The 25,182-nt window shown below is 55.3% G+C and overlaps 3 protein-coding genes across 5 annotated transcripts in view; 2 read left to right on the top strand and 1 right to left on the bottom strand.

Annotated features, from left to right (window-relative positions):
• SH2D3C (SH2 domain containing 3C) overlaps positions 1-5,995 on the top strand; it is a 44,185-nt gene extending 38,190 nt beyond the window's left edge. Inside the window, exons 6-11 of the mRNA XM_008570853.1 lie at positions 744-1,279; positions 2,241-2,356; positions 2,840-3,011; positions 3,843-3,954; positions 4,335-4,541; positions 5,400-5,995. Coding sequence (XP_008569075.1) covers positions 744-1,279; positions 2,241-2,356; positions 2,840-3,011; positions 3,843-3,954; positions 4,335-4,541; positions 5,400-5,575 — 1,319 coding nt within the window. The 3' untranslated portion in view covers positions 5,576-5,995. The remainder of the gene's footprint in view (positions 1-743; positions 1,280-2,240; positions 2,357-2,839; positions 3,012-3,842; positions 3,955-4,334; positions 4,542-5,399) is intronic.
• A 965-nt stretch (positions 5,996-6,960) lies between these two features.
• Positions 6,961-11,951, top strand: TOR2A (torsin family 2, member A). Of its 3 annotated transcripts, XM_008570848.1 has the most exons (5): positions 7,453-7,675; positions 8,287-8,552; positions 9,690-9,865; positions 10,729-10,856; positions 11,170-11,951. In XM_008570848.1, the coding sequence occupies exons 1-5, from the start codon at positions 7,522-7,524 to the stop codon at positions 11,412-11,414; spliced, it is 969 nt and encodes a 322-aa protein (XP_008569070.1). In that variant the 5' UTR covers positions 7,453-7,521; the 3' UTR covers positions 11,415-11,951. The 3 variants fall into 3 exon arrangements, with proteins under 3 accessions (XP_008569071.1, XP_008569070.1, XP_008569072.1); XM_008570849.1 differs by lacking the exon at positions 8,287-8,552 and having other exon boundaries at positions 6,961-7,675; XM_008570850.1 differs by lacking the exon at positions 10,729-10,856.
• Positions 11,885-25,182, bottom strand: part of TTC16 (tetratricopeptide repeat domain 16) — a 14,577-nt gene continuing 1,279 nt past the window's right edge. The window contains 14 exon segments of the mRNA XM_008570851.1: positions 11,885-12,236; positions 12,666-13,237; positions 14,237-14,324; positions 15,431-15,641; positions 15,780-15,922; positions 16,455-16,620; positions 18,715-18,856; positions 19,212-19,456; positions 19,808-20,022; positions 21,431-21,560; positions 21,653-21,753; positions 23,411-23,554; positions 23,761-23,851; positions 24,200-24,372. Coding sequence (XP_008569073.1) covers positions 12,072-12,236; positions 12,666-13,237; positions 14,237-14,324; positions 15,431-15,641; positions 15,780-15,922; positions 16,455-16,620; positions 18,715-18,856; positions 19,212-19,456; positions 19,808-20,022; positions 21,431-21,560; positions 21,653-21,753; positions 23,411-23,554; positions 23,761-23,851; positions 24,200-24,372 — 2,586 coding nt within the window. The 3' untranslated portion in view covers positions 11,885-12,071.

Genomic DNA, 25,182 nt, shown 5'->3' with positions numbered 1-25,182 from the left:
CAAACAAACAAACAAACAAAAAAAAAAACAATGCTCCTGAGTATAAAAGTTAAAGCTATTTCCCAGAAATGATTTATTGGACAATTTCTAGACAATATGGCATAGTACAGTGGCCCAGAAGCCAGGACTTAAATACCAGCTCTACCACTTGCTGTCTAGGTGACTTGGGCAGGTCGGTTTCTCTCTAAGGCTCAGTCTTCTCATCTGCAGAATGAGGATCATAAAAGTACTTATTTCACAGGATGTCAAGAGGGCTAAATGGACTAATGTGCAAAGAAGGATCTTGTAGGCAGTAAGAGCTCAATAAATATCACCTCTGATTCTTGATGACGGTTTTACTGTTGTTGACCAGTGTATCCCCAGTATGTTGCTAGCGCCTGGCACACAACGTGTGCCCAATAAATCATGATTACTAGCTCATTGAGAAACAGTTCCACGTGGCACAATGAACTCCAGCAAGCATTCAGCTTCCCTGGATCACTAAAAGTAGTTCAGTGGTTTCCCAGGGCTGCAGCAGCCTCAGGGTAGGGGCATGCAAACTGTGGGGTCCAGGTGATTTGAGTATCTCCCACGGAGGTCATCCACTCTGTTTGCCAGAGTCTGCTGAGCCTGGCCTCCAGCCATGAGGTGGGTGGGGATGTCGCCTGCGCAGAATGGATGGGCCTGTCTTTTGGGGAGGGGTGAGGGAACCTCACTGGATGGGGACCTGTGGTAACTAGTCCTCTCTCTCTACCTCCCTGCAGTAACCCGTGTCCACGCCGCCCCCGCAGCCCCCTCTGCCACAGCACTGCCTGCCTCCCCTGTGACCCGCCGCTCCAGTGAGCCCCAGCTGTGTCCCGGAAGTGCCCCAAAGCCCCCTGGCGAGTCGGATAAAGGCCCTCACACCAGCCCCTCCCACAGCCTCTGCAAGACTTCCCCGTCTCCATCGGTCAGCAGCTACAGTGACCAGGACTCTGGCCATTACTGCCAGCTCCAGCCTCCCGTCCGTGGCAGCCGAGAGTGGACAGCGGCTGAAGCCTCCAGCCGGCAGGCTAGGAGCTATGGGGAGAGGCTAAAGGACCTGTCAGAAAATGGGGTCCCTGAGGGGGACTGGGGCAAGGCCTTCACAGTCCCCGTTGTGGAAGCTACCTCTTCCTTCAACCCAGCCACCTTCCAGTCACTACTAATCCCCAAGGATAACCGGCCGCTGGAGGTTGGTCTTCTGCGCAAGGTCAAGGAGCTGCTGGCGGAGGCGGATGCCCGGACGCTGGCCCGGCATGTCACTAAGGTTGACTGCCTGGTAGGTGCTGGGGACACACAGGGGTGGGGGCAGCACCTCTGTCCAGTAGCTTTTGGACAGGAGTCAGGGTGGTTAGGGCTGGCTCCCAGATTTCTCAAGCGTTGCTGGTGGGCCTTGGTGCTGGCTCCGTGGCTGCCCTTTACCTGCTCTTCGACTCTGGGCTAGTCATTTTCCCTCTCTGGACTTTCACTTTCTCCTTTTAAAAAGCAAAAAACAAGATATTCTTGCTTCCTCCAGATTTCAGTTTGGCACTGGAACCAGGCAGTCCTTAAACCGGTGGTGTCTGGCTTCCTGAGGCACTTGGGGGCACTTCCCGAGTGTCCCAGAATGAGCCTGGTCAAAGTAAGCGGGCTGGTCCGGGAATGGAAGAGGCCTGACTGCCTGCCCCTTCCCCCTAGTGGACAAATAACCAAAGACCATTACCTCGGCCCACAAATTGTCAATGCCTGGGCCTTTGCTTTGTATGAGTCTCTGACCGTCTAAGGATCCCAGTTCTCTCTATGCCTCAGTTTCTCCCTTTGTAGTTTGGGAGGAATTCATTACCTGGTTACACTGGTCTCACAGCTCAGGAAGCAAGAAAAGAGACCAGGCAGAGACGCTACTCGGAAGAGCACTGGGCGGGAAAGGAGGAACTCCGTTCTAGGTCTAGTGTGTGACCTTGGGCAAGCCCTTTTCCACCCTGGGTTTCAGGTTTGCTGTTTGGAATAAGGGTGTCCTGCTCCTTAATCTTAACTACATATTAACATGCCAGGCACCTCGGGGTATTTCCTCATCTATCCCCCATTTCACAGGCTCACTCAGAGGTAGAATCCCGTGCTCCAGGTCAGAGGGTTAGCGGTGGAGCTGGGATTCAAACTCGGCATCCGAGCCAGGCTACCCTCTTAGGTAAAGCTCTCTGACTCCCAGATGGCTTGGGCCGGCCCTGACAGGAAATTAATCAGCCCTGTGCGCGTCCTTGCAGGTTGCTAGGATACTGGGCGTTACCAAGGAGATGCAGGCCCTAATGGGAGTCCGCTGGGGTATGGAGCTGCTCACCCTGCCCCATGGCCGGCAGCTGCGGCTGGACCTGCTGGAAAGGTAAAGCACCGGCACGCGCAGGAGCCCCGGGCTGCCTCGCTCCCTCGGCCGTGGCCGGGTGGCCAATCCCAGCCTCGGCGCGGCTCCCAGGGGTTCTGGCCGCGCTTCCCGTCCCGTTGGCCTCTCGGTAGCCAGCTCCGAGCGATCCTGCTTTCCCAAACACTGAGTTCTCCATCTCGGGATTCGCCTTGTGCATCCCCTGGACCGACCGCCCACTTGTCAGCCTGGGCCCCGCCCGCCGGTTCTGGGCTCTTGGTTCATTCTGAAAACAGCTCTGCCCGGGGACCTCCTCCGAGCCTGGCGCTCGAGTGTGTGTGTGTGGGAGGGGGGGGGCTCTGGTCCCGCCCCTAACTTCTTCTGGCCAATCAGAAGCCGTTAGCCTCGTTTTCCAGCCCTCCGGCCGCGCCCCCTGGGCTCTTCGACTCTTTACACCTCCCCCCCACCCCCGCCGGCCCTTGGCGGCGCCCCCGTCTGTCCCGGCAGGTTCCACACCATGTCCATCATGCTGGCCGTGGACATCCTGGGCTGCACGGGCTCCGCCGAGGAGAGGGCAGCGCTGCTGCACAAGACCATCCAGCTGGCGGCCGAGCTGCGGGGCACCATGGGCAACATGTTCAGCTTCGCTGCGGTCATGGGCGCCCTGGACATGGCCCAGGTACGGAGGGGCCGGCGGAGAGCGGGCGTCCGGTAGACTGTCCGGAAGAGCCCTGGCGTGTGTGCTTCTGACTTGACTGTGTATCGAACCGGGGAAGAGCTCTGTGAGTTTCTAGGCTGCACTGGCAAAAGAGTTAAGCTGGAGAACTGAGTTCTCCCAGTGCTGACCGTGCTCGAAGACCAAGTCCTTCCCCTTTTCTGGGCCTCAGTCTCCCCACTTGTAAAATGAATGAGGAGCATTATATGAGTTTAAAGAATAAAAGTAAAATGACTATCACTCAGTGGGCACTGACTATATGCTAGGTAGGTGCTACGCTAAGCACTTTAACAGCACTGATTCCTCGAAATAGTCTCATGAGGTGGGTGCCTTTACTGTCCCCACTTTACAAATGGAGTAAATGAGACAGAGCAGTACTTGCCTAAAGTCACACAGTCAGAGGCTGAAAGAATTAGGGTTTGAACCAGGTCTGGCTGACTTCAGACCCTGAGCCTTACGCACACTGCACTGCCTCTGCTATGCCTAATGCATAGGACAGCAGGGTCACTGAGCAGTGTCCTGGGCCCCACTCCCAGCTCTGCTACTTATTTTCAGAATGACCTCAGGCTAGTCGTTCCCCTTGCTGAGCCTAAGTTCCCACATCTGTAAAGTGGCTTGTGTGAGGGTTTCATGAGAGAAATATGCAAAGCAGTCAGCTTGCCCTTGGTACCTGACTGGTGGCCATAATAACAATTATTATCTCACATCTGCATGTCCACTCAGTGGGGTGGATTGAGGCCAGTGGCCCCTGTAGGCCCCTTCCCTGGTTGGTCTCTCACAGTCTAATCTCTCCAGATTTCCCGGCTGGAGCAGACCTGGGTGACCCTGCGGCAGCGACACACAGAGGGAGCCATTCTGTATGAGAAGAAGCTCAAGCCTTTTCTCAAGAGCCTCAATGAGGGCAAAGGTACCTCCCCCACTTTGCTATGTGACCTTGGATGGGCTCCAAACCTCTCTGAGCCAGCAAAGACTCTCCTAGTGTGACAAGAGGATGACGTGAGCCTGACTGAGTTCTGTGCAAGCCATTGTCCCTATGCTCACTTTCCGCACCTGGCAACTGTGTAGGCTGTGTTCAGGTCCAGGCTCAGCCCTCGCGGTTGGGCCAATGCTGTAATGGGTTCAGCTGGGGAAATCAGACAGGAAGGGTTTGTCCCAGGAATCAGTGGCCCTGGGGAGTCTCTGAGACCTCAGTCAGGCCCCTTCCCTCCCATACCTCAGCTTCTGGGCCTGCAGTGGGTGGTGGGGACCCCCAGGGTCTCTAAGTGCTTGCTGTCTCCCTCTCTGCAGAAGGCCTGCCGCTAAGCAACACCACGTTTCCTCATGTGCTACCGCTCATCACTCTGCTGGAGTGTGACTCAGCCCCAGCCGAGGGCCCGGAGCCCTGGGGCAGCACGGAGCATGGCATGGAGGTGGTGCTGGCCCACCTGGAGGCCGCCCGCACGGTGGCGCACCACGGAGGCCTGTACCACACCAACGCCGAGGTCAAGCTGCAGGGTGAGTGGCCAGTCACATTTTGGGGGTCCTTTGGGCCTGGGCCACCCTCCACCTGACTTCCCGCTCCCCTTTCCTGCAAGCCTCCATTCACATTTCTCCATCCCCCATCCTGCCCTGTCTCCACAACTCCTCTTTCTCATCCCGTTCCTTCGTTCACTCATTAGTTCAGCAAGGAATTGTTAGTCGCAGGCACCGGGTAGGGATGGGGGACGCACAGATGATGCAAAGAGCACCTTAGGTGTGTATCTTAGCTTCGCTGAGCCTCAGTGTTCTCATCTTTGAAGTGGGCATCCTATAAGCCTACAAAATGTATATGTGTTTCTTAGAAAAAAATTTGGAACTTACAGAAAAATACAAAAAAAGAAAAGAAAAATCACCCAAGCTCTTAAAAAAAATAACATTAATATTTTATCTTCTTTGGGCCGGCCCAGTGGCGCACTGCTATAGTGCGCCACTTTGCGGCGGCGCTCCCGCCGAGGGGTCGGATCCCACATACAGACCGGTTCCCGCTCACTGGCTGAGCGAGGCGTGGGGGCAACACCGAGGGCTGCGATCCCGTTGCCGGTCCCGGTCCGGTACGGGGGCGACACTGAGGGTTGCGATCCGTTGCTGGACACGGAAAAAGACAAAAAAAAAAAAATTTATCTTCTAGTCATTTTGAAATTGTATGTTGCAAATAGGACAAAGACTAGGTGCTAAACTGTGTGGTCATGTTCATAAACAAAACTCGTTGGATCCCTGGTGGAGCTGGGCGGAGGTCTCAATGAGCCAGGCCCTGAAGGATGGGGAGCCCTGGGAAGGAGCCCCCACCTCCCCAACTGGATGGTGGTCCCCTGACTCTGTGCCCCCACTCTGCAGGGTTCCAGGCCCAGCCAGAGCTCCTGGAGGTGTTCAGCACTGAGTTCCAGATGCGCCTCCTCTGGGGGAGCCAGGGCGCCAGCAGCAGCCAGGCCCGGCGCTATGAGAAGTTTGACAAGGTCCTCACTGCCCTGTCCCACAAACTGGAGCCTGCTGTCCGTTCCAGTGAGCTGTGACCCCCAGGGACTTTCCCCTCTGCAGCTGCGGGCAGCATCAGGGGCAGAGGGGCACATACCTTTCCCCAGAGCACCCCAGGGACACTGTGATCAGCCCAAGAATGTTCTGGGTTCAACTCCAGAATCTCCCTTGCACCTCCAGGATCTTACATGGACTCTAGGCTCCATCCCACTGCGACACATGCACCAGTCTCCCTTCAGGAAGAGCAGGAACTCCTGTTCCTCCCTCCAGCTTCTGCTGCTCCCTTGCCGCTGAGGTTCCCTGTTTCAAGCCATACAAGGCTCCTCATTCTCCTCCAGGCATCTGACCCCCAACTACACCAAGGCCTCCATCTCGCTGTAAATAAGTCTGTCTGTTCTGTAAATAGATGTACAGAAGCCATGTTCTTTCTTTCATATAATAAACTTTTATGAGTCTTTCTTCTGTCTCTCGGGTCCGGGGGTGAAGGAAGCATCTTTTCTCAGGTGAAAGGTGGAAAACTTCATTCAACAAACACTTCTTTACAACGTGGGATATTCCAGATTGTGCCAGGAGCCAAGGTTACAGCAAATACTAAAACCCGGTGCCTGCCCTTGAGGAGTTCACAAACCAGTGGGGGAGATAAACAGCGAATTTCAACCCACTGGGAGAAATACCGGCCGACCCCGGCTCCTGCTTCATCCCCTGCCTCGTGGAGCTACAGCTGTGGTTTTCACAAACACAAACCAGGGACCCAGGATGTTTGGGGTGGAAGGGCTTTTTGACTGGGAGCCCAACTGCCCTCTGGAAAACAGACCTGGAGGGAGAAGGGACCTTTCCTGGGTCCTAGCAGCGGAGTGGGGAAGGCTAAAACCTGGCTAGCCTGACCTGGAGTTCTTCCCTTTTTTCTCTTGAATAGTGGGAGCTACTAATTTCTTGTCAGACTTTGAAATGAGGCCCCAGAAGTCTTGGGTGTGTGTGTGTGACTGTGTGTGTAGGAGTGGGGTGGGGTGGGGTGGAGACTCTTTGAGGTGGGCCATGAAGATGGTTGTCTTGGATCCCCTGCTCCAGTGGGTGGGGCAGGTGGACAATGTGGATCCCCGATTTCAGGCCGAGCTGGAGGCCTGGGGAGCCTGTTCACTGAATTAGAAACATATGGAGTTTCTTGCCTTCTGAATCCTTTGATCAAGAGAGGCTGACAGCATATACCACAGCACATCAGATCTTTGGCAGCAGCTAGACTTGAATTTAGTTCTATTGTTTACCAGCTGGGTAACCTTGGATAAGAGGCTTAACCTTTTGGGTCCTGATTCCTCCTCAATAAAATGGAGATAATAACAGAACCTATCTTCTAGGACTGTTGTTAAGCATTTAACATATAGTAGCTTCTAGGTAAGGGACAGCCATGTTTCATACATAATGGATTGCCAATGATCATTTATTGATTAATTTTTGAACCAAAACACTCTAAGGACATGAATCTCATTGAAATATCACAATTTCTCTGTATGGATATTATGTATTATTATGTACTATGTATTACATGTACTATTACAAGACACACAAGGCCCCTAATGCTAATGCCACATAGTAAGTGCCCAGCCAAAGCTATCAGTTATATGAAAGAAAAAAAGAGCATGGAAAAGGCGTAAGGTGTAAGGTTCTTACACACAAATTTTTGCTATAATTGTTACGTCACCCTTTATGGTCACAATCTTTTATTCTTCTTTCTGAGCTACTATGATGGTCCCTTAGTTACAGTGGCCATGGCAACGCGGCCCGCCGTCCCGGATTGGACGGTTCACGGGCTCCCCCTGGAGGCCGCCTTCCGATCCTGCGGCAGGACGACGGGGCGGGCCTTTACGACAGGCGAGGGGGAGCCGGGAGTTGTAGGCGATGAGCGTGGCTTCGGAGCAGTGCAGGCCGGGAGTTGTAGTTTGCTGGCGAGGTGGTTGGCCGCCCCATACAGAGCGCCGGCCTCACCCGGATGGCGGCTACGGCGCCTGGCCGCCGACCCTGGGGCTCGCTCCTTGGGCTGCTCGGGCTGCTTGGGCTGGCCTCGACCGCCTCCTGGGACCTGGCTTCGCTGCGCTGCAACTTCGGCGCCTTCTGTGAATGCGACTTCCGGCCCGACTTGCCGGGTGAGGAGCCGGGGAGCCCGGAGCGGAGGGGCAGGCGGACAGGGGAGCGCTCGGAGCCCGGCTTGCCGGGCCGGAGCAGCTGTAGACCCCGAGGGTAGAACCGAGGGGCGGGACGCGCGGACTTGAGGATGGCCAGGGCCGGAAGCGGGCTCGGCTTCGGGGGAACCTGAGAGCCTGGGGCACCGACCAGAGGCGAGGGTTTCGGGGGTGCCTGTTGGGGTCCATGCGGGCCCGCCGGGATGGAGACAGGCCTCTGACAGCAGGGCTTGGGGGGGGGGAGGTGTTAGGCCTCCACGACCGACGAGGGAGAGAAGCCTGCCTTGGGATTGGCAGGGGTCTGGGGCAGACCCTGTTGACAGCTCGCTCTCACTTAGGGCTGATAGCAATCTGGAGGACCGCCTGGTGGGGGCGCTGCCGAGCTGAGTCAGGCTTGAGGTGGCTCCTGCAGCCAGAGACCCCAAGGGCCCCATGCCATGTACATAGACAGCTTGGACATATGCTCCGGAACACAGAGATTCCCCAGACCAGGTTCCAGACATGACTTCTCCCTTGGACTTCTGCCTTGGTGGGGATGTGTCCTCAGCTCTAACACTATCCTTTGGTGGCCCTAGGTCTAGAGTGTGACCTAGCCCAGCATCTGGCTGGCCAGCATCTGGCCAGGGAGCTGGTGGTGAAGGCGTTGAAGGCCTTCGTGCAAGACCCGGCCCCCACCAAGCCGCTGGTCCTCTCCCTGCACGGCTGGACCGGCACCGGCAAGTCCTACGTCAGCTCCCTGCTGGCACACTACCTCTTCCAGGGTGGCCTCCGCAGCCCCCACGTGCACCACTTTTCTCCAGTCATCCACTTCCCTCACCCCAGTCACATCGAGCGCTACAAGGTAGGCTGGACCACTGTTCTCCTGCACCACGGGGTGACAGACCCTAGGGAGTGAGTCCTGAGCCGAGAGGGGAGTCACTTGCTCCAGGCCCCACAGCCAATTGGAGCCTCAGCCCTAAGGACCCGTCCTGGACACAGCTTGGGATGGCACCATTCTAACTGGCAGGAAGTTCTCTTTGATTTCTGGGAGGCAGAAATGGTCATACCTGCCAGGATTATTGTGAAGGACATGGGATTATATAATTGCAGGTATTATTTATTGAGCACCTATGTTTGCCAGACAGTCTGCATATACAGGAAGACTGACTACAGATAGCCTCCCTGTAAAGCACCTAGCCCCAGTTCATGGCTCAGAGTACGTGCTCAGTAAATATTGTCTCTTACTACTATTGTTGTTGACTACGAGTACTTTCCAGGCTGATCTGTTTCAGCTGTTTATAACAAAATACTTGGAACCAGGTAATTTATAAAGAAAATAAACTTTATTGCTTATAGTTTCTGAGGCTGGGAAGTCCGAAGTCCATCTGGTGGTGGCAGCAGTGACCCAGGGGTCTCACACTGCAAGATGATGGAAAGAGAGATAAAGGCAGACTCTCCTCTTCTTTTAAAGCCCTCAGGACCACGCCCCTGACCACTATTTTTAATCCATTCACTACAGCGTGGTCCTACAATCCAATCATCTCTTCAAGGCTCCACCTTTCAATTACCATAATAGGATTTTCCACCCTCCTAACAGTCACTGTAGGGGCTAGGTTTCTAATACATAAAACCTGGGGACACAATTCAAGCTTCAATGAGTTTTTGGGGGGACTCAATTCACTACAGCTGTCAACACCGTTGGGAAGGTTCAGGGAGCAGGAAGGATCCTTCCCCTTTTATAGAAAGCAGTAGGTATCATGGAAAGAGACCCTGAACCAGGGAGGTGGGAGGCCTAGGTTCAAGTCCCTATTCTCCTGCTGACTGGCTGTGTGACCTTGAGCAAATCCTGCCACAGTTTTGCCATCAGTCTCATTACGGGTTGGTGCTCTCTGGGAGACCATATCTCCCTGGGAAGGGGATTAGTTCTTGGCTTGAGAAGAAGTCTGGGGTTGGGGGAGTATCTCCAGCCCCACCGCGTGCTCCTGTCTCTCCCCTGCAGAAGGATCTTAAGAGCTGGGTCCAGGGGAACCTCACTGCCTGCAGCCGCTCCCTGTTCCTCTTCGATGAGATGGACAAGCTGCCCCCAGGCCTAATGGAGGTCCTGCGACCTTTCCTGGGCTCCTCATGGGTTGTGTATGGGACCAACTATCGCAAAGCCATCTTCATCTTCATCAGGTGGGGCCGGGCTTTGCAGTGGGTACAGTGGGGTTCACTCCTCAGAGATCCAGCTATGCAGTCCTGGAATACTGTTCCTCCCGGGCTCACTCAGACTTTCCCAAAGCTCCCTCCCACTCTCGCTGGTGACATTGTCATTCAAGGTGGTTGACTTCCCCTTTGACATTCCTAAAGACCATTCTGGGCTCAGTATTTTTTTTTTTTTTTTTTTAAAGATGACCGGTAAGGGGATCTCAACCCTTGGCTTGGTGTTGTCAGCACCACGCTCAGCTAGTGAGCAACCGGTCATCCCTATATAGGGTCCGAACCCGTGGCCTTGGTGTTATCAGCACCGCACTCTCCCAAGTGAGCCACAGTCCGGCTCAGGGCTCAGTCTTTTTGATCCTCACAACTTCTCTATGGAAGCCCTGCCAGGTCAAGAGTTTTTCCTCTTTTGTAGCCAGGAAGACACAGGCCTGGGGGAAAAAAAAAGACTAGAGCTCTAGTCCTCTAGGCCCAGCTCCAACAATGCTAGCTGTGGTTCCTCAGGCAAAACCACTTCACCTCTCTGAGCTTCCAACTCCTCCTAACAATGTCGGGGCCAGTGTTAATGCCCCATTGTCCTGGAGGCTGGTGAGGGAGCCGGTTATAGGACACAAAAGTGTTTTGTCAGCTGTAAAGTAAGTGGCACGTATGGGTGAATTACAGGGGTTACAGTTTTGGACACAAGACTGGAGAGGGGACTTGGAGCATTTTCAGTAGGTTTGGCTCCTGCCAACACTAAGCTGTGCTCCCAGGTCATGTTAGGTGGGACTGGGAAAGTGAGGCCCAAATCCTGCCCTTCATTCATCCCTGAGTCTCAGCCTGGGTCCCCATGGTTTTAGCAACACTGGTGGCGAGCAGATCAACCAGGTGGCATTGGAGGCATGGCGTAGCCGCCGGGACCGTGAGGAGATCCGCCTGCAGGAGCTGGAGCCGGTCATCTCCCGGGCTGTGCTGGACAACCCGCACCGTGAGTTCTGCTCAGGAGCCCCATCCTGGGGAGACTTCCCACCCAGACCCAGTGGGCCGGACTCCCAGGGCTGGGCCAGGTTCTCCCGGGGTCTCATGCCTTGCACACTGACCCAGCAGTTCCAAGCTCAGGCTTTGGCACTCCCTGCTCTGTGACCTTGTGTGAGACATACAACCCCCCTGCCCCAGCCCTATGCCTGGAAGGTAGCTGAGGATGGAGGCCAGCACCTTACCTCCACTGCCTCTTGGGGACGGGGACCTGGCTCTCCCCGCTTGTGAGGTACAGAGTCTTCTCCCTACCTGCCCTCCTGCAGATGGCTTCTGGCACTCGGGCATCATGGAGGAGCACCTCCTGGACACTGTGGTGCCCTTCCTCCCACTCCAGCGACACCACGTACGGCACTGTGTGCTAAACGAGTTGGCTCAGCTGGGCCTGGAGCCAAGGGACGAAGTTGTCCAGGCTGTGCTGGACAGCACCACCTTCTTCCCTGAGGACGAACAGCTCTTCTCCTCCAATGGCTGCAAGACCGTGGCTGCCCGAATCGCTTTCTTTCTCTGACTCCCGGGTGGCACCCTTGCCTTTCTCTACCTGGCTGGGCCATGCAGGAAAGGCCTGGGGCCTCTGTCAGAGGGACCCTTGTCCTGAGCCTCCAGGAGAGTGGGACTCAGAGCACAAAGTGAAGATGAAGAGAGTGTTGGCCAGGACATGGGACAGAGGGCCGGGAAGGGCCCTGACCTCTTGACTGGTTTGAGGGCATCTTGGCCCTTGCTGCCTTCCCCAGGGAAACCCCCGGCCACCCCAGAACCTTACTGAGCCTTGACCTCCCCCTCCAGCCTGAGCCTTCTTAACATGAATTGTAACTCAGGGACTGTGGCTCGTGGCTGCTCCCTCCCGCCTCGGTCTGTTACCTTGCCCCTTGCTCTGGCACGCTCCCCCACTCTCCACCCCCCACCCTGTGTCCCAGTATCACAAAGCCAAGCCAGAACTTCTCAGTTTCCATGAATGGAGGGACTCAAGTTGCCACTGGGCCTGGTTATAGAAGTTTTTAATTTTGTAAAAGAGAACAAGTGTAATAAACTTAGCCATGGGACCAGAGAAATGTAGGCTGAAGGTTCTACTTGCTGCAGAAAGAGGCAGCTTTTTTGAGTGCCAGTGTCTGTGTGGAGTAGAATCTCTCCCCTTTCCTGCAAGAAGCAAGGGGGCTCAGTGGCCCCTTCAGAGAACAGCATAATAGCTGGGGTCCTGACCAGCCTCGGTTTTGCTGAGACTTGGGTTCGGTTCTCAAGTGGCCTCAGTCTTGCTGGAACTTGAGCTTGTGCTCTGGCTCTGGCACTGGGCAGCCTCCGTCTTGCTGGGCCTCCGGCTCTGGTCCTGGGCAGCCTCCGTCTTGCTGGGCCTCCGGCTCTGGTCCTGGGCAGCCTCCGTCTTGCTGGGCCTCCGGCTCTGGTCCTGGGCAGCCTCCGTCTTGCTGGGCCTCCGGCTCTGGTCCTGGGCAGCCTCCGTCTTGCTGGGCCTCCGGCTCTGGTCCTGGGCAGCCTCCGTCTTGCTGGGCCTCCGGCTCTGGTCCTGGGCAGCCTCCGTCTTGCTGGGCCTCCGGCTCTGGTCCTGGGCAGCCTCCGTCTTGCTGGGCCTCCGGCTCTGGTCCTGGGCAGCCTCCGTCTTGCTGGGCCTCCGGCTCTGGTCCTGGGCAGCCTCCGTCTTGCTGGGCCTCCGGCTCTGGTCCTGGGCAGCCTCCGTCTTGCTGGGCCTCCGGCTCTGGTCCTGGGCAGCCTCCGTCTTGCTGGGCCTCCGGCTCTGGCACTGGGCAGCCTCTGTCTTGCTGGGGCTCCAACTTGGCTCATCAAAAGCCTTGGTCTTGCTGGAACTTCGGATCAGTCCCCAGCTCTGTCCCTGGGTGGCATCAGCCTTGGGTCTCCAGCTCCAGCCATGGGCAGGCTTGGCCTTTCTGAGCCTTCGCCTTGGGCTCTGGGTGGCCTTGGTCTTCCTGGGTCTCTGCCTTGGGCCTTGAGTGGCCTCGGTCTCGCTAGGGCTCTGGCTCTGGTCCTGGGTGGTTTTGGTCTTGCTGGGCCTTTGTCTTGAGCCCAGGGTGGCCTCGGTTTTGCTAAGGCTCTGGCTCCAGCCCTGGGTGGCCTCAGTCTCACTAGACCTCTGGCTCTGGTGCTGGGTGGCCTCGGTCTTGCTGGGGCTCTGCTTATGGTCCTGGGCAGCCTTGATTTTTCTGGGTCTATGGCTTAGGCTCATGTCCTCCCAATTGTTCCCGGAGTCTGAGGATTGAGTCTTCAGCAATGAGGAGTCAGAGGATGTCACAGCAGTGGCTGAGGTGCTCCTGTATTCCTGGCAGACAGTGGATATCTCCCTCTCTGAGATGGATGTGGTCCTGACTGGGAAGGATGTCCCAAGAGCACCTATCAGGCCTGCCCCGCCTCTCCTGGACAGCCCCAGGAAAAGGGGGCTTCCAGGCCTTACCCTGGCCTAGATCCCTGAGGCTTCACATGGCCAGATCACAGCAGCCCAGCCCTCCTCAGCAACCAGAGCCCTGAGGTGCGCTAGGCTGTGAGATGAGGGGGAGATGCGCGAGGGCTCCTGGCCCAATCACTGGCCTCCACTCTGCTGGATGCCCCTTGCCCTCTGTGCTCCTGCAGGGCTCTGGGCCACCTGCCCCCAGCAGTGCCCCTGCTGTACCCCTTCCTCCACTTGGCTAACCCTACTTCCTTTGTGCCCTGGAATCCCCTCTGACCCCCCAAAAGGGGGCTAAGTGCACCCATAGCCCACTGGACTTCCTCTGCGTTGCCCGTTCACCAGCATGCCTTCTTTCAGAGTTGATTCAGCACTCACTGTCCAGGGCAAGGCTTGTGCCCTCCATCCCTGTCACCAGTGCTGGGCCCCAGCCTGGCCCGGGCCCCTCAGTGCATTTGTTGAATTGCACTGAATGGAAGAAGGGGACTGGCACTGCCATTTCCCCCCTGCCAAGGACCAGCCCTTGGGACTGTGTGGAGTGGCCTTCCCAGGTTTCTCACTTTTGTCCCCTCTAGGCTGGTGCCCGGCAGAACTGAGGTAAAAGCCTCTCGGACATGCACAGGGTTTGTGGGCCTATTTCAGGTACAGGCCGAGGGGGCAGAAAGAAAAGGGACCAGCCTGAGAAGGCAATGGGGGTGGAGCAGCAGTCGTAGTCCCCCTGCTCTGTGCCAGGGTCTCTCTGAGTCCCAACCACACCCCCTGCAGGGTTGGGATTGTTACTCTTGCTTTAGAGTCACTTGCTCAAAGTCACACAGTTATAAACAGCAGAGCCCAAATTCACACCCAGGCTAGTGAGTCTCTGGCCCCTGACCTCTGACCACTCTGCTGCTTTGGCTCACTTAGGTCTGGCACGGGGGACTTACAGCCCAAGCTGGAGCCTGAAGAGGTCTGATCAAGGTAGCTGTCCGATAGGGACGTCACCTTGTTAGGGGTGAGCTCCGGTTTCTCCTCCTATGGCAAGAAACAGGCTGGGCAGTCATAGACTATGGGAGGCCCCTGGACCAGTGGCCACACCTCTGGAAGGCCAGCAGGCCCTGGGACCCTTCAGTTCTCCTGAGCACAGAGCTCCTCAAGAGTATCAGGTTAGGGTTAGGTGGGGACACAGAGAGGCTAAGACTGGCAGGAAGGGGAGTGACCAGGCTAGACAGGCATGATCCCGTGAGAAAGGCAGTGTTCAAGGGGCTGTCTGAGCCTCAGTTTTCCCAGCCTCCAAAACTGTAAGCAATAAATATTGTTTCTTGGGGCTGGCCCGTGGCTCACTCGGGAGAGTGTGGTGCTGATAACACCAAGGCCACGGGTTCGGATCCCATATAGGGATGGCCGGTTGGCTCACTGGCTGAGCGTGGTGCTGACAACACCAAGTCAAGGGTTAAGATCCCCTTACTGGTCATCTTTTGTATAAGAAAAAAAGAAAGAAAAAAAATATTGTTTCTTTACAAATTACCCAGTTTCAGGTATTTCTGTTGTAAGCAACAGAAACAGACTAATATACCATATTGTCCATTTATGTGAGGAAAAGGCAAAACTCTGATATGGTGTTAGGAATAAGGACAGCCTTGTGGGACTGGGAGGGGGATCTAGAAGGGAGGATGGGGGCCTCCAGGGGAGCTGGGAATGTGTTCCTTCTCCATCTGGGTAATGGTGTCACAGGTGTATTCAGTTTGCGAAAATTCATTGAACCGTTCACTTACAATCTGTGCACTTTTCTATATTTATGTTACATTCAATAAAAAAGTTTTTAGATACAAACCTAAGAATTAAGAAAGTTCTGGCGCAGGTGGCCAGTGCACACAGCAGAATTTGTGAGGGTGAATGTGGGCAAGGAGCGTGAAGCCCCTTTCTGAGAGGGCTCCGTCTTCCCGCACCCTCCCCCGGGAGTACCTCCTACTGGTACCATCCCTAACTCACAGCAAGATGTCCCCAGCCCACTCACACAGCTGAGAGGTGGCAGAGCCAGGCCTGGAAGCCAGCTGCTAGCACTGCAGCCCTCAGCCCTGGGCCAGCGCATGCTGCCCCGGATGCTGTGGGCCCCAGGCTCTGGCATGTGTCCTGCTCACCTTTTCTTTCTCCTCTTCCTCTTCCTCCTCCTCCTTGGGGATCTCCTCCTCCTTCTTGGGGATCTCCTCCTCTGAGTTTTCTGGTACTACCTGCAGCATTTGGGGGGTGGCCTCTGGCTCTTTGGAGGTCTCAAACAAAGGCTCTTCCAGCTTCCATGAGATCTGCAGGGCTCGGGCCTTCTGGCGCTCTAATTCCCGCTTCCCGATCAGTCTGCCAAGCCCCGGCCCCAGGGCGCTGGGTCAGTCTCCCTGAGTCACCCTGCATCCCCAAGGACTAGACAGTGGCTCCAGGAGGCAGCTGGGGCCAGGAGAGCCTTGAGCCCAGCCATACCCCTGGCCAGGAGCTTACCCCACAATGCCTTGCGGGCTGCCGGCCTTGGAGCTGCTCTCCAGCAGCCGCTCCAGCTGCAGCCTGGCCAGGTGGCCCACCTGGCTGCCAAGCACCTCCTCCACTGACATGCCCGGAAAGAGGCTGGTCATCAGCGGGAGTAACTGTCATGAAAGGGGGGATCAGAGCCAGGTGTGGGCCTGAGCAGGAGCAGATGGTGTGATGCTGCCCTGCCCTTGCAGAGTCCTCCTCCGCCCTTCTCAAGGATGAAGAGGGAAGGATTTTGCACTTGTTGTTTTTAATGGTCTGTCCCCTTTTACCCCAGAACCAGCAGGAGACCACGAGAAAGGGACTATTCCACAAGGAAGCACTGATGGGGAGTCCACCCATGGGTTCTGCAGCCAGACAGAGGGTTTGACCTCTAAGCTGTGGGACTTGGGGAAGGGAACTGCCTTCTCTGAGCCTTACTCTCCTCATCTGTAAATTGGAGATGATAGTAAGGTCAACTGTCTCGTGGGCGGTAGGAGGGTTGAACATAGTGGTAAGAGCTGTTGTGGTTGGAGCACTGCCCGGCTTGTAGAAAATGTGCTGGCATTAGCAGCACTTATTATTGTTACCAACCTCAGACTTCTTTTAGGGACTGCGCGTACCTTTAGGCAGCCAAGGGTATTGATTCCTGGCCCAGCAGGTACACACCTTTGGCTGCTTGGGGTTGAGGAGCAGGACCGTGGCAATGTCCTCGCGGGCCCCAAAAATGTTCTGCAGGAGCTGCCGGCTCTTGGCCCGTTGCAGGTAGTACTGCGCCCTCTGGGGGTTGTGCTGGATGGCCATTGAGAAGTGGTTCTCAGCCTTCTGGAACTGCCTGCAGGATACAGCGGGTCCCAGACTGCCATGAGCTGGGCCACCCGTGGGGAAATGGCGGCTTCCGGGCCCCACTGAGGAGTTCAGGGAAAACCAGGCTGGGGTCTGATCCTACCCTCCCCCCACCCCGCTATGTCCCTCTCCTCTCCTTCCACCACTATGTCCTGGATGGACCCAACACTTAGATCCTGGTATGAAACCTCAGCATAAGGGAATATTTTTATAATCTTGCAGTAGGGAAGGCCTTTCTGAGGATGTCATAAACCCAGCAGTTAAAAATGAAAAAAATTAATTGGACTGTCATTAAATTCCAAGTTATTGAGTAGCAAAAACGCCACACAAAACAAGCGATATATAAGGAAAATATATTTTGCTACATACAGCAGACAATAAGCTAATATTTCTAGCCTATAAAGAACTCTAATAACCCTCCCCAAAATTTTTAATGAGCAATTTAATAGCAAAATTGTCAAAAGATTTGGGCTAGCCATAATGGCTAATAAACACACAAAAGATGCTGGACTGCACAGCAATTTATTATTTTTTAAATTTATTTTTTATTAGCATATTCATTCTTACTAATCATACTTATTCTTCACGCCCCTTATCCAATCGCCCTCCTCCCCCTTCTCCCCTTTTTTTTGCACTAGCAATTTATTTATTTATTATTATTTTTTCTTAAAAGATGACCGGTAAGGGGATCTTAACCCTTGACTTGGTGTTGTCAGCACCATGCTCACCCAGTGAGCAAACCAGCCATCCCTATATGGGATCCGAACCCGTGGCCTTGGTGTTATCAGCACTGCACTCTCCCGAGTGAGCCACGTGCCAGCCCCTGGACTATCAATTTAAACATGCAAGTAAGGGCCAGCCCGTGGCTCACTTGGGAGAGCGTAGTGCTGGCAACACCAAGTCAAGAGTTAAGATCCCCTTACCGGTCATCTTTTTTTAAAAACAACAACAACAAAAAGAACATGCAAAGTAAATCAACTGCGAGAGAGCATTTTTTGGCCTATAGATTAGCAGAGCTGAAAAACAGTCTTAACACCTGGTGCTGGGAGGTATGGGGAAGTCAAGGTTCTCTTTTCCTCGCGGAAGTTCATATTGGTTCACTGTTTTTGGAGAACAACTTGATATTTATTTAATATGAAATGTCCACACTCTTTAACCCAACAATTTAACCTCCAACCATCTAACTTATAGCTTTAGTAGTATGAATGCATGAAAACGTATGTTCTGGATGCTCATTACAGCGTTATTTCTAGTAAAAAACTGAAAACAGCTCAAATAGTCATCAGTAGAGAATTGACCAAAGAAATCAATGGTACCTCCACAGAGTGGAATGCTATGCCAGCAATAAAAGAGAATGAGGTGATCCTATGTGTAATGCCATGGAAAGTAAAAAAGCAAGTCAAAGAACAGGTTAGCACGACCTCACTTTTGTAAAATAATAATAATTGTTAATACATGCATAGGAAAAAGTCTGGAGGAATCTTTACCGAACTTAGGGGGAAGGGGTTGGCAGGTATTAGAATGATAACTCACATTCCGAGTTAGATATTACTGAACACTTAAATTTTTTTTTTTTTTTTTTTTTTTGGCAGCTGGCCAGTACAGGGATGGAACCCCGGACCTTGGTGTTACCAGCACCAGGCTCCAACCAACTGAGCTAACCCGCCAGCCCTGAAGACTTAACATTTTTTTTTTTTTAAAGGTGACCGGTAAGGGGATCTTAACCCTTGACTTGGTGTTGTCAGCACCACGCTCAGCCAGTGAGCGAACCGGCCATCCCTATATGGGATCCGAACCCGTGGCCTTGGTGTTATCAGCACCACACTCACCCGAGTGAGCCACGGGCCGGCCCCAGACTTAACATTTTTAATAAAAAGCATAATTACCATAATAATCAGGGCGGTAAGTGTAGGCTTTTTTAGTGAAGACATGGAAAATAAAATCGGTATTTAGGAAACATACCGGGAGAGAGGAATCTTGACCAGAGATCCCAGCAGGTGGCTTCCCGCCAGGCCCGAGCCCTGCCCTCCCCCGCCCCGCCCCTCCCCGCCCCGCCCCCCGTAGGCACCCGAGCCCGGCGCACCTGCGCCTCTGCTCGCAGAAGCCCATCTTCTCCTGCAGCAGGCCCATGCGCATGTTGGCGCCGTCGTCATGCGGGCTCAGCGCCAGCGCCTGCTGATAGTCCGCCTCAGCAAAGGCCAGGTTGCCCAGCTGGAAGAAGCAATCTAGGGTCCGGAAGCGGGGGCCGAGTGGGTCTCCAACTCCCAGCGTCCAAGAGCGCCGCCGGCCCAGCCCGACCCAGCCCCGGGGGGGTGGGGCCTGAAACTGGTGGCTTACACCCATAGGTGGTCGCGGCCCCCTCTAGTCTTCTGTGCGTCTGAGCACCTTTGCCCAGCTTCCCGATTCTGAGCATTTTAAGGAGACTGCGGCCAGTTTGTCTAAAGCAACATTTCCCAAAGGGTGTCCCTGGGACACTAAGGCTATTAAATGTTTCCTCTTTCCCTGCTTCCTTCCCTTCCTCCCTCCCTCCCTCAGGGGCCTCAAGCGCTCAGCCCCGGCCCCGCTCGGGCCCCCACTCACCGCCGCGGTTGATGTAGAGGCCCTTCTCCCGCTGCTCGTCCTTCAGGGCCTTGTTCAGCAGCAGCACGCCCTCCTGGTAGGCGCCCTGCATGTAGCAGTGCACCGCAAAGTCGTTGTAGGCCAGGAGGAGCTGGCGCTGCGCCTGCCGCACCAAGTCCTCCTGGCTGTCGGTCATCATGTCCAGCGCCTTCAAGAAATCCTCCACCGCGGGGTCATACTCCCGGAGCCGGCGGTACATGGTGCCCCTAAGGGGAAAGGTATGGCAGGCAGCAGGGAGGGGCGTGAAGGCCAAAGGACTCCCCCTTCACCCCCCAACTGTCCCACTGAGCTGGGCTGACCCTCCCAGTTGTTCCACAGGCCTGGGGTTCTAAGATTCCCAGGTCAACTGCGAAGCTGCTGCCTGCTCCTCCTCCAGGAGCAGTAACAGAGACCACCTCCAAGATGCCTTCACCCCAGTGGGAAGTAGGGAAAGATTACAAGAAGCTAGATAGGGAAATTGAGGCCTGGAGAAGGTCAGGGACTCTCCTGGGACCACACAGCAAGTCTGTGGTGGGGCAGGGCCTGTGACCCAAGGCCAGCAGCTCCCCATCCAGTACCGGAAGAGGAAGAGGCTGGGGTCCAGAGGGTTGTTCTCAATGGCGCAGTTGATGCGCAGCAGTGCGGGATGCAGTTTGCCCTGCACGGCCAGGATCCCGGCATCACGGCGAGCCTGCTGGGCCTGGTCCACCATCATCTGGAGCAGCACCCTGGCCTGAGGGTGCTTGGGATCCAACAGCAAGGCGCTGTGCAGGTCCCGGTAGCAGAGACTGGGCTGCAGGCGCCCAGGGATGGCATCAGGGGTGCGGGCAGGCTGAGCTGAGCCCAACACGGCCCAATGGGGAGGAGAGGAGAAGCAAACCTCCAGGCCTGCTGGGGCCTTTCTACAGGCAGGCTGGCATCACGCCATCTCTCCTTGGTGCTCCCACATCACTGTCCCACCCTTTCAGCCTCACGAAGAAGGCAGGGAACACTGTAGGAAAATCTCATCCCAGGCCCCATCCCTGCTGGCCTCTTTCCAGATGTGACCACAGGTGAGCCAAGTCAATCTCAGTGATTTCTGCTGATGCTGCCTTTTTGTAGGACTTCTGTGAGGCTTTTCGAGGTGAGGGGAGTATGTGTCCTCTCTGTCCTCCCCAGCATTCCCTCTGCCACTCCCTGACCTTTAAGCCCATGACCACTCTGACCAAGAACAGGTTCAGGCTTGAGTATTAGCAGAAAACATCCCTAGGCAAATACCTTCACTGGGTGTGCGGGTCAGTCAATCAGTCAACAAACAGTTTTAGCAAGCAGCCCGGGGTTTGTAGGGTAATCAGTTGGAGGGCGAACAGGGCAGAGAGTGTGGGCAGCGGGTGTGAGTGGAAACCAGGAGGGGAATGACAGACGCTAGGAACAGGGCTTTGGACTTGGGCTCAAGAGCAGGACCACTAAGCACCGGCGGTGCGACCTTGAGCAAGTCACCCGGGGCTGCTGCTGCTTCGTCTCTGAAGAGGACAATGGGTAGCGTCTACCTCAAAGGGTTAGTGTGAGCCTTAAAGATAAACAGGGGTGAAGTGCTCAGAACTGCCTACACACAGTAGGGCTGAGGTGGCAGGAGTGGCTGACAAGGAGACAGTCAACAACAATTATCACTAATTATGTCTCGGGTCTCTGAATCAACCTGTGGGACACTGAAGCCCGGCCCCTCGGCACAGGGAGAAGTCACCTGCATGGGCCGAGCTGCTGGAGCCACTCCAGAGGGGCAGCAGTCCCCTCCCTCTGGAACTGTAGGCTCACATTTCCATCCCCCCAGGACACCCCACCTGGTGAGATGAGGTGAAACCGCCCAGTCCCTCCCAGGTGTCCCTCCCAGTCCTGAGCTTCCCGGCTCCCCATTCACCCGCCTCCAGCCAGACACTGGTCCTGACTTCTGAAGGACTGTGGAACTTGTCCCCTTCTTGCCACCCCCAGGGTCATTTTCGCCTCAACCATGAAACAGCTACCTGGCTGCGCAGCTAACTGGTCAGGGCCGGTCGGGGCCTTTGCCCAGGGAGGACCGTGCTCCACTGCACTGTGGGGATGTGACTCCTGGGCTGGCTGACAGCCTTTCCTCCTCCTGTCATCTTAGTGGCAAGGGGCTCCAGGCTGGGGATGGGGCACACACCTGCCCCTCCTCCACTACCCCTCCCCCCCACCTGCTCTACCTTCTGAAAGAAGTTGTAGAGTCTGGCCCGGAGGATGTAGACATCAGCGTTGGTCGTGCCCTGCTTCACCTCCTTGGTGATGAGTGAGAGGCAGTCGTGATGCCGATTGAGGGCAAGGAGACAGGCCATGCTGAGGGCAGAGACAGAAGGGGTGCTCTGGCGGGTGCAAGGGGCATTGGGGGTGGGGAGCTGCTGGAAGAAAGGGCCTGGCTGGGCACTCACCGGCGGTAATGGAAGCAGGGTTTCTCAGGCTGGAGCTCAGAGGCTTGTGAGAAGACTTTCAGGGCATCCAGGAAGGCACACTGCTCGAACAAACACTGGCCCTGAGGACAAAAGGGACAGTCAATTCTGCTTGCGACCCCGGCCCAGCTGCACTCATCAGTTGGCAGAGGGGAACACTGGGGCAGAAGTGGAGAGAGACTAGGGTCAGAGACAGAGCCTTTTAGATCTGGGAGAGACTTTAAGAGACAGAGACTCAGACGGAGATGGAGAGAGATACAGAAGGCACATACCTTCCACTGGTATTTGGGGAAAGACACTGGGGAGAGTCAGCAAGAAACTGAGAAACATACAGTTGGAGGGAGACACAGGAACAGAAACAGAAAACCTGGAAAGCAGACGAGAACAGAGCCAAGCCTGTGCCAAGAACCTTAACCGGTCGTCATGCTGGCGCTAGCAAGCATCCCTTTTTTTTTTTTTTTTTTTTTTTTTTTTTCTTTTGTCTTTTTTCCGTGTCCGGCAACGGATCGCAACCCTCAGTGTCGCCCCCGTACCGGACCGGGGACCGGCAACGGGATCGCAAGCCTCGGTGTTGCTCCCGCGCCTCGCTCAGCCAGGGAGCGGGAACCGGTCTGTATATGGGATCCGAACCCTCGGACGGGAGCGCCGCCGCGCTTCCCAAGCGGCGCACTATCCAGTGCGCCACTGGGCCGGCCCGCAAGCATCCCTTTTTTTTTTTTTCTTTTGTCTTTTTTCCGTGTCCGGCAACGGATCGCAACCCTCAGTGTCGCCCCCGTACCGGACCGGGGACCGGCAACGGGATCGCAAGCCTCGGTGTTGCTCCCGCGCCTCGCTCAGCCAGGGAGCGGGAACCGGTCTGTATATGGGATCCGAACCCTCGGACGGGAGCGCCGCCGCGCTTCCCAAGCGGCGCACTATCCAGTGCGCCACTGGGCCGGCCCGCAAGCATCCCTTTTGTTTGCTTGTTTGTTTTGGTGGGTGGCTGGTAGGTGTCACAAGGCTGTGCTCTTACCAACTGAGCTATCCAGCCAGCTCCAAGCATCCCCTTTTGGATGAAGGAACCCAGGCTTAGAGAGGTGAAGTGACTTCTTCAAGGTCATACAGGAAGTGGGAGTGCAGGACACAGGCCCCAACACACAGATTAAGCACATGGTTGGGCATCCCAAATGTTTTTAAGAATTGAAAATTTTCTGACATAAAAAAGACATTAAAGTTGTCAAAATGGAAAAAAATCAATACTTTGTTGGTGTTTTACAGTTTAATGCTGTTTTTACATTGAATTTTATTTTGAATTACAAGTTGGGGTCACTATTATCTTTTTAGTGCTTAAAGCCAGATCTGTGCTGTCTAATCCAATAGCCACTTGCTTCACGTGGCTATACAAATTTAAATTACTCTTAAATAAAATTTAAAATTCAGTGCCTCAGTCACACTTGCCACATTTAAAGGGCTCAGCAGTTCCATGTGGCTGGTGGCTACCATGTTGGACAGTGCAGAGTAGGTCACTGTCATTACTGCAGAAAGTTCAATTGAACAATGCTGCAAAACTTTGCCCAGCCTGGCAGTAAACCAGCTCAGGAGGTGAGAGAGGCATCAGGTGAGGACACAAGGACAGGGAGGTCCCCAGGGAGACAGAGCTGGTCCTAGGGACAAGGAAAGCCCCCCATAGCTTGGAGGGAGAGCCAGCGGGCCCTGGTGTGAGGTGGGTGCCTTGCATTGGCCTGGGGCAGCTCCAGGCACCTTCAGGTAAAGCACAAAGGTGAGTCGCTCCAGGTACTTGTTGTTCTCTGGCTGGAAGGAGTAGGCCCTTCGCAGGTTCTGGGCAGCCGAGGAGAAGTCGCAGAGCTGGATGTAGGCCTCAGCCCTTAAGGCATAAAAGTCTACCTGATGGCGAAAGGATCCAGGCTGCTACTGTTCCCTTCCCACCATCCACCCCTCAGGGTAGGGGAGGACTCCGCCTTCCTGAAGATTAACACCCAGTTACCAGAGCAGACTCTGTGGCCCTGAGAGGAGGGATCTGGCAGGTATGACAGTGAGGAGGAAAGGATGTGTCAGCAACTGCCCATGGCCACCCAGACCCTCTCCCTCACCAGCTGGGAGTCCAGGTGGAGGGCACGGGAGAAGAACAGCACGGCCACCTCCCAGTCCTCTTGCTCCAAGCACTGCTGACCTCGATGGTGGCTGGGGCAAGGGAATAGAGGCAGAGGGGCTGGTCCTGACTTTGGACCAACCCAGGGCAAAAGGCTGGGGCTGGAGATGGGGGTGGGTGGGAGGAGGAGTTGGATGGAGAGACAGGAGGGGTAGACAGAGACCCAGGGAGGGCAGGCCTGCGTTGCTGGAGCTCATCCAGGCCATCAACCTGGAAGAGCTCCATTACACAGTTGAGTTTACTGAGGTGGAAGAGCCCCATTACACAGCTGAGTTTACTGAGGCCCAGAAAGAGAGAGTAATTGGCTCAAGGCTGCACAGGGCATGTCAATGGCTATGTAGCACAGGAGCCTGGGACCCTGGAGCAATATAGTCACTCACTACTCCCTGACTTTGAGGGGCACTGTTAACTCTGTGACCTTTGGTTTTATATCACTGAAGCCCTGGAACACTTGGCTGGTTCCAAAGATGCGCTGCAGGGTCTCCTTTGGGACTGGAATCACCCATGGTTTTCGGATGTCCTGTGAGGGGGACTGGTCAAGCTCCAGAGCATCCTACAACCAAGGGACAACAAGCTGGAGCAGGCCTCAGAGACAACCCTCATCCACTTACATGCTCTCCCCAGGTATTTTACAGGGTGGAGGAGGGGTGGAAATGAGGCTCACACAATCTGAGGTCCAGTGGCACTCCCAGCCCCATTCCTCTTAGGGTGTTCCACCTATCTCTTTCCAGTCCTGCCTCTCTCCCTCTCCTATGGTCAAGGTCAGAGATCAGGGTCCTCCAACTCATACCACCCTCCGCTCTCCCCCTGGACCTTTCCTGCTCTCACCTCCAGCTACCAACACCCAAAGCTCTAATGTCTCCAGCTTAGACCATGCCCCAAGTCACAGGCATTCAGGGCTCTGTGGGACCCTCACACCCAGCAGGCCACACTCAGCACCTCACCTGACTTCTGCCCCAGGCTTTCCCAGCTTAGACCATGCCCCAAGTCACAGGCATTCAGGGCTCTATGGGACCCTCACACCCAGCAGGCCACACTCAGCACCTCACCTGACTTCTGCCCCAGGCTTTCCCACTTCGGTGAAGTCACCTTCCCCACCAGCCGCCCAAGCCAGAGACCTATGCCCCATCCGTCCTCAAGTCCTGTCTGTTCCACTTCCTCAAAATCTCTCAGTTCCCGGGGCCGGCCCATGGCTCACTCACCAAGGCCATGGGTTTGGATCCCATATAGGGATGGCCAGTTAGCTCACTGGGTGAGCATCATAGCTTGGAGGGAGAGCCAGCGGGCCCTGGTGTGAGGTGGGTGCCTTGCATTGGCCTGGGGCAGCTCCAGGCACCTTCAGGTAAAGCACAAAGGTGAGTCA

The sequence above is a fragment of the Galeopterus variegatus genome, unplaced genomic scaffold (assembly GCF_000696425.1).
Source record: "Galeopterus variegatus unplaced genomic scaffold, G_variegatus-3.0.2 Scaffold638, whole genome shotgun sequence".
Classification (NCBI taxonomy): domain Eukaryota; kingdom Metazoa; phylum Chordata; class Mammalia; order Dermoptera; family Cynocephalidae; genus Galeopterus; species Galeopterus variegatus.
Note: the sequence above shows the minus strand (reverse complement) of the source record. Positions and strands in the feature narration are given on the sequence as shown.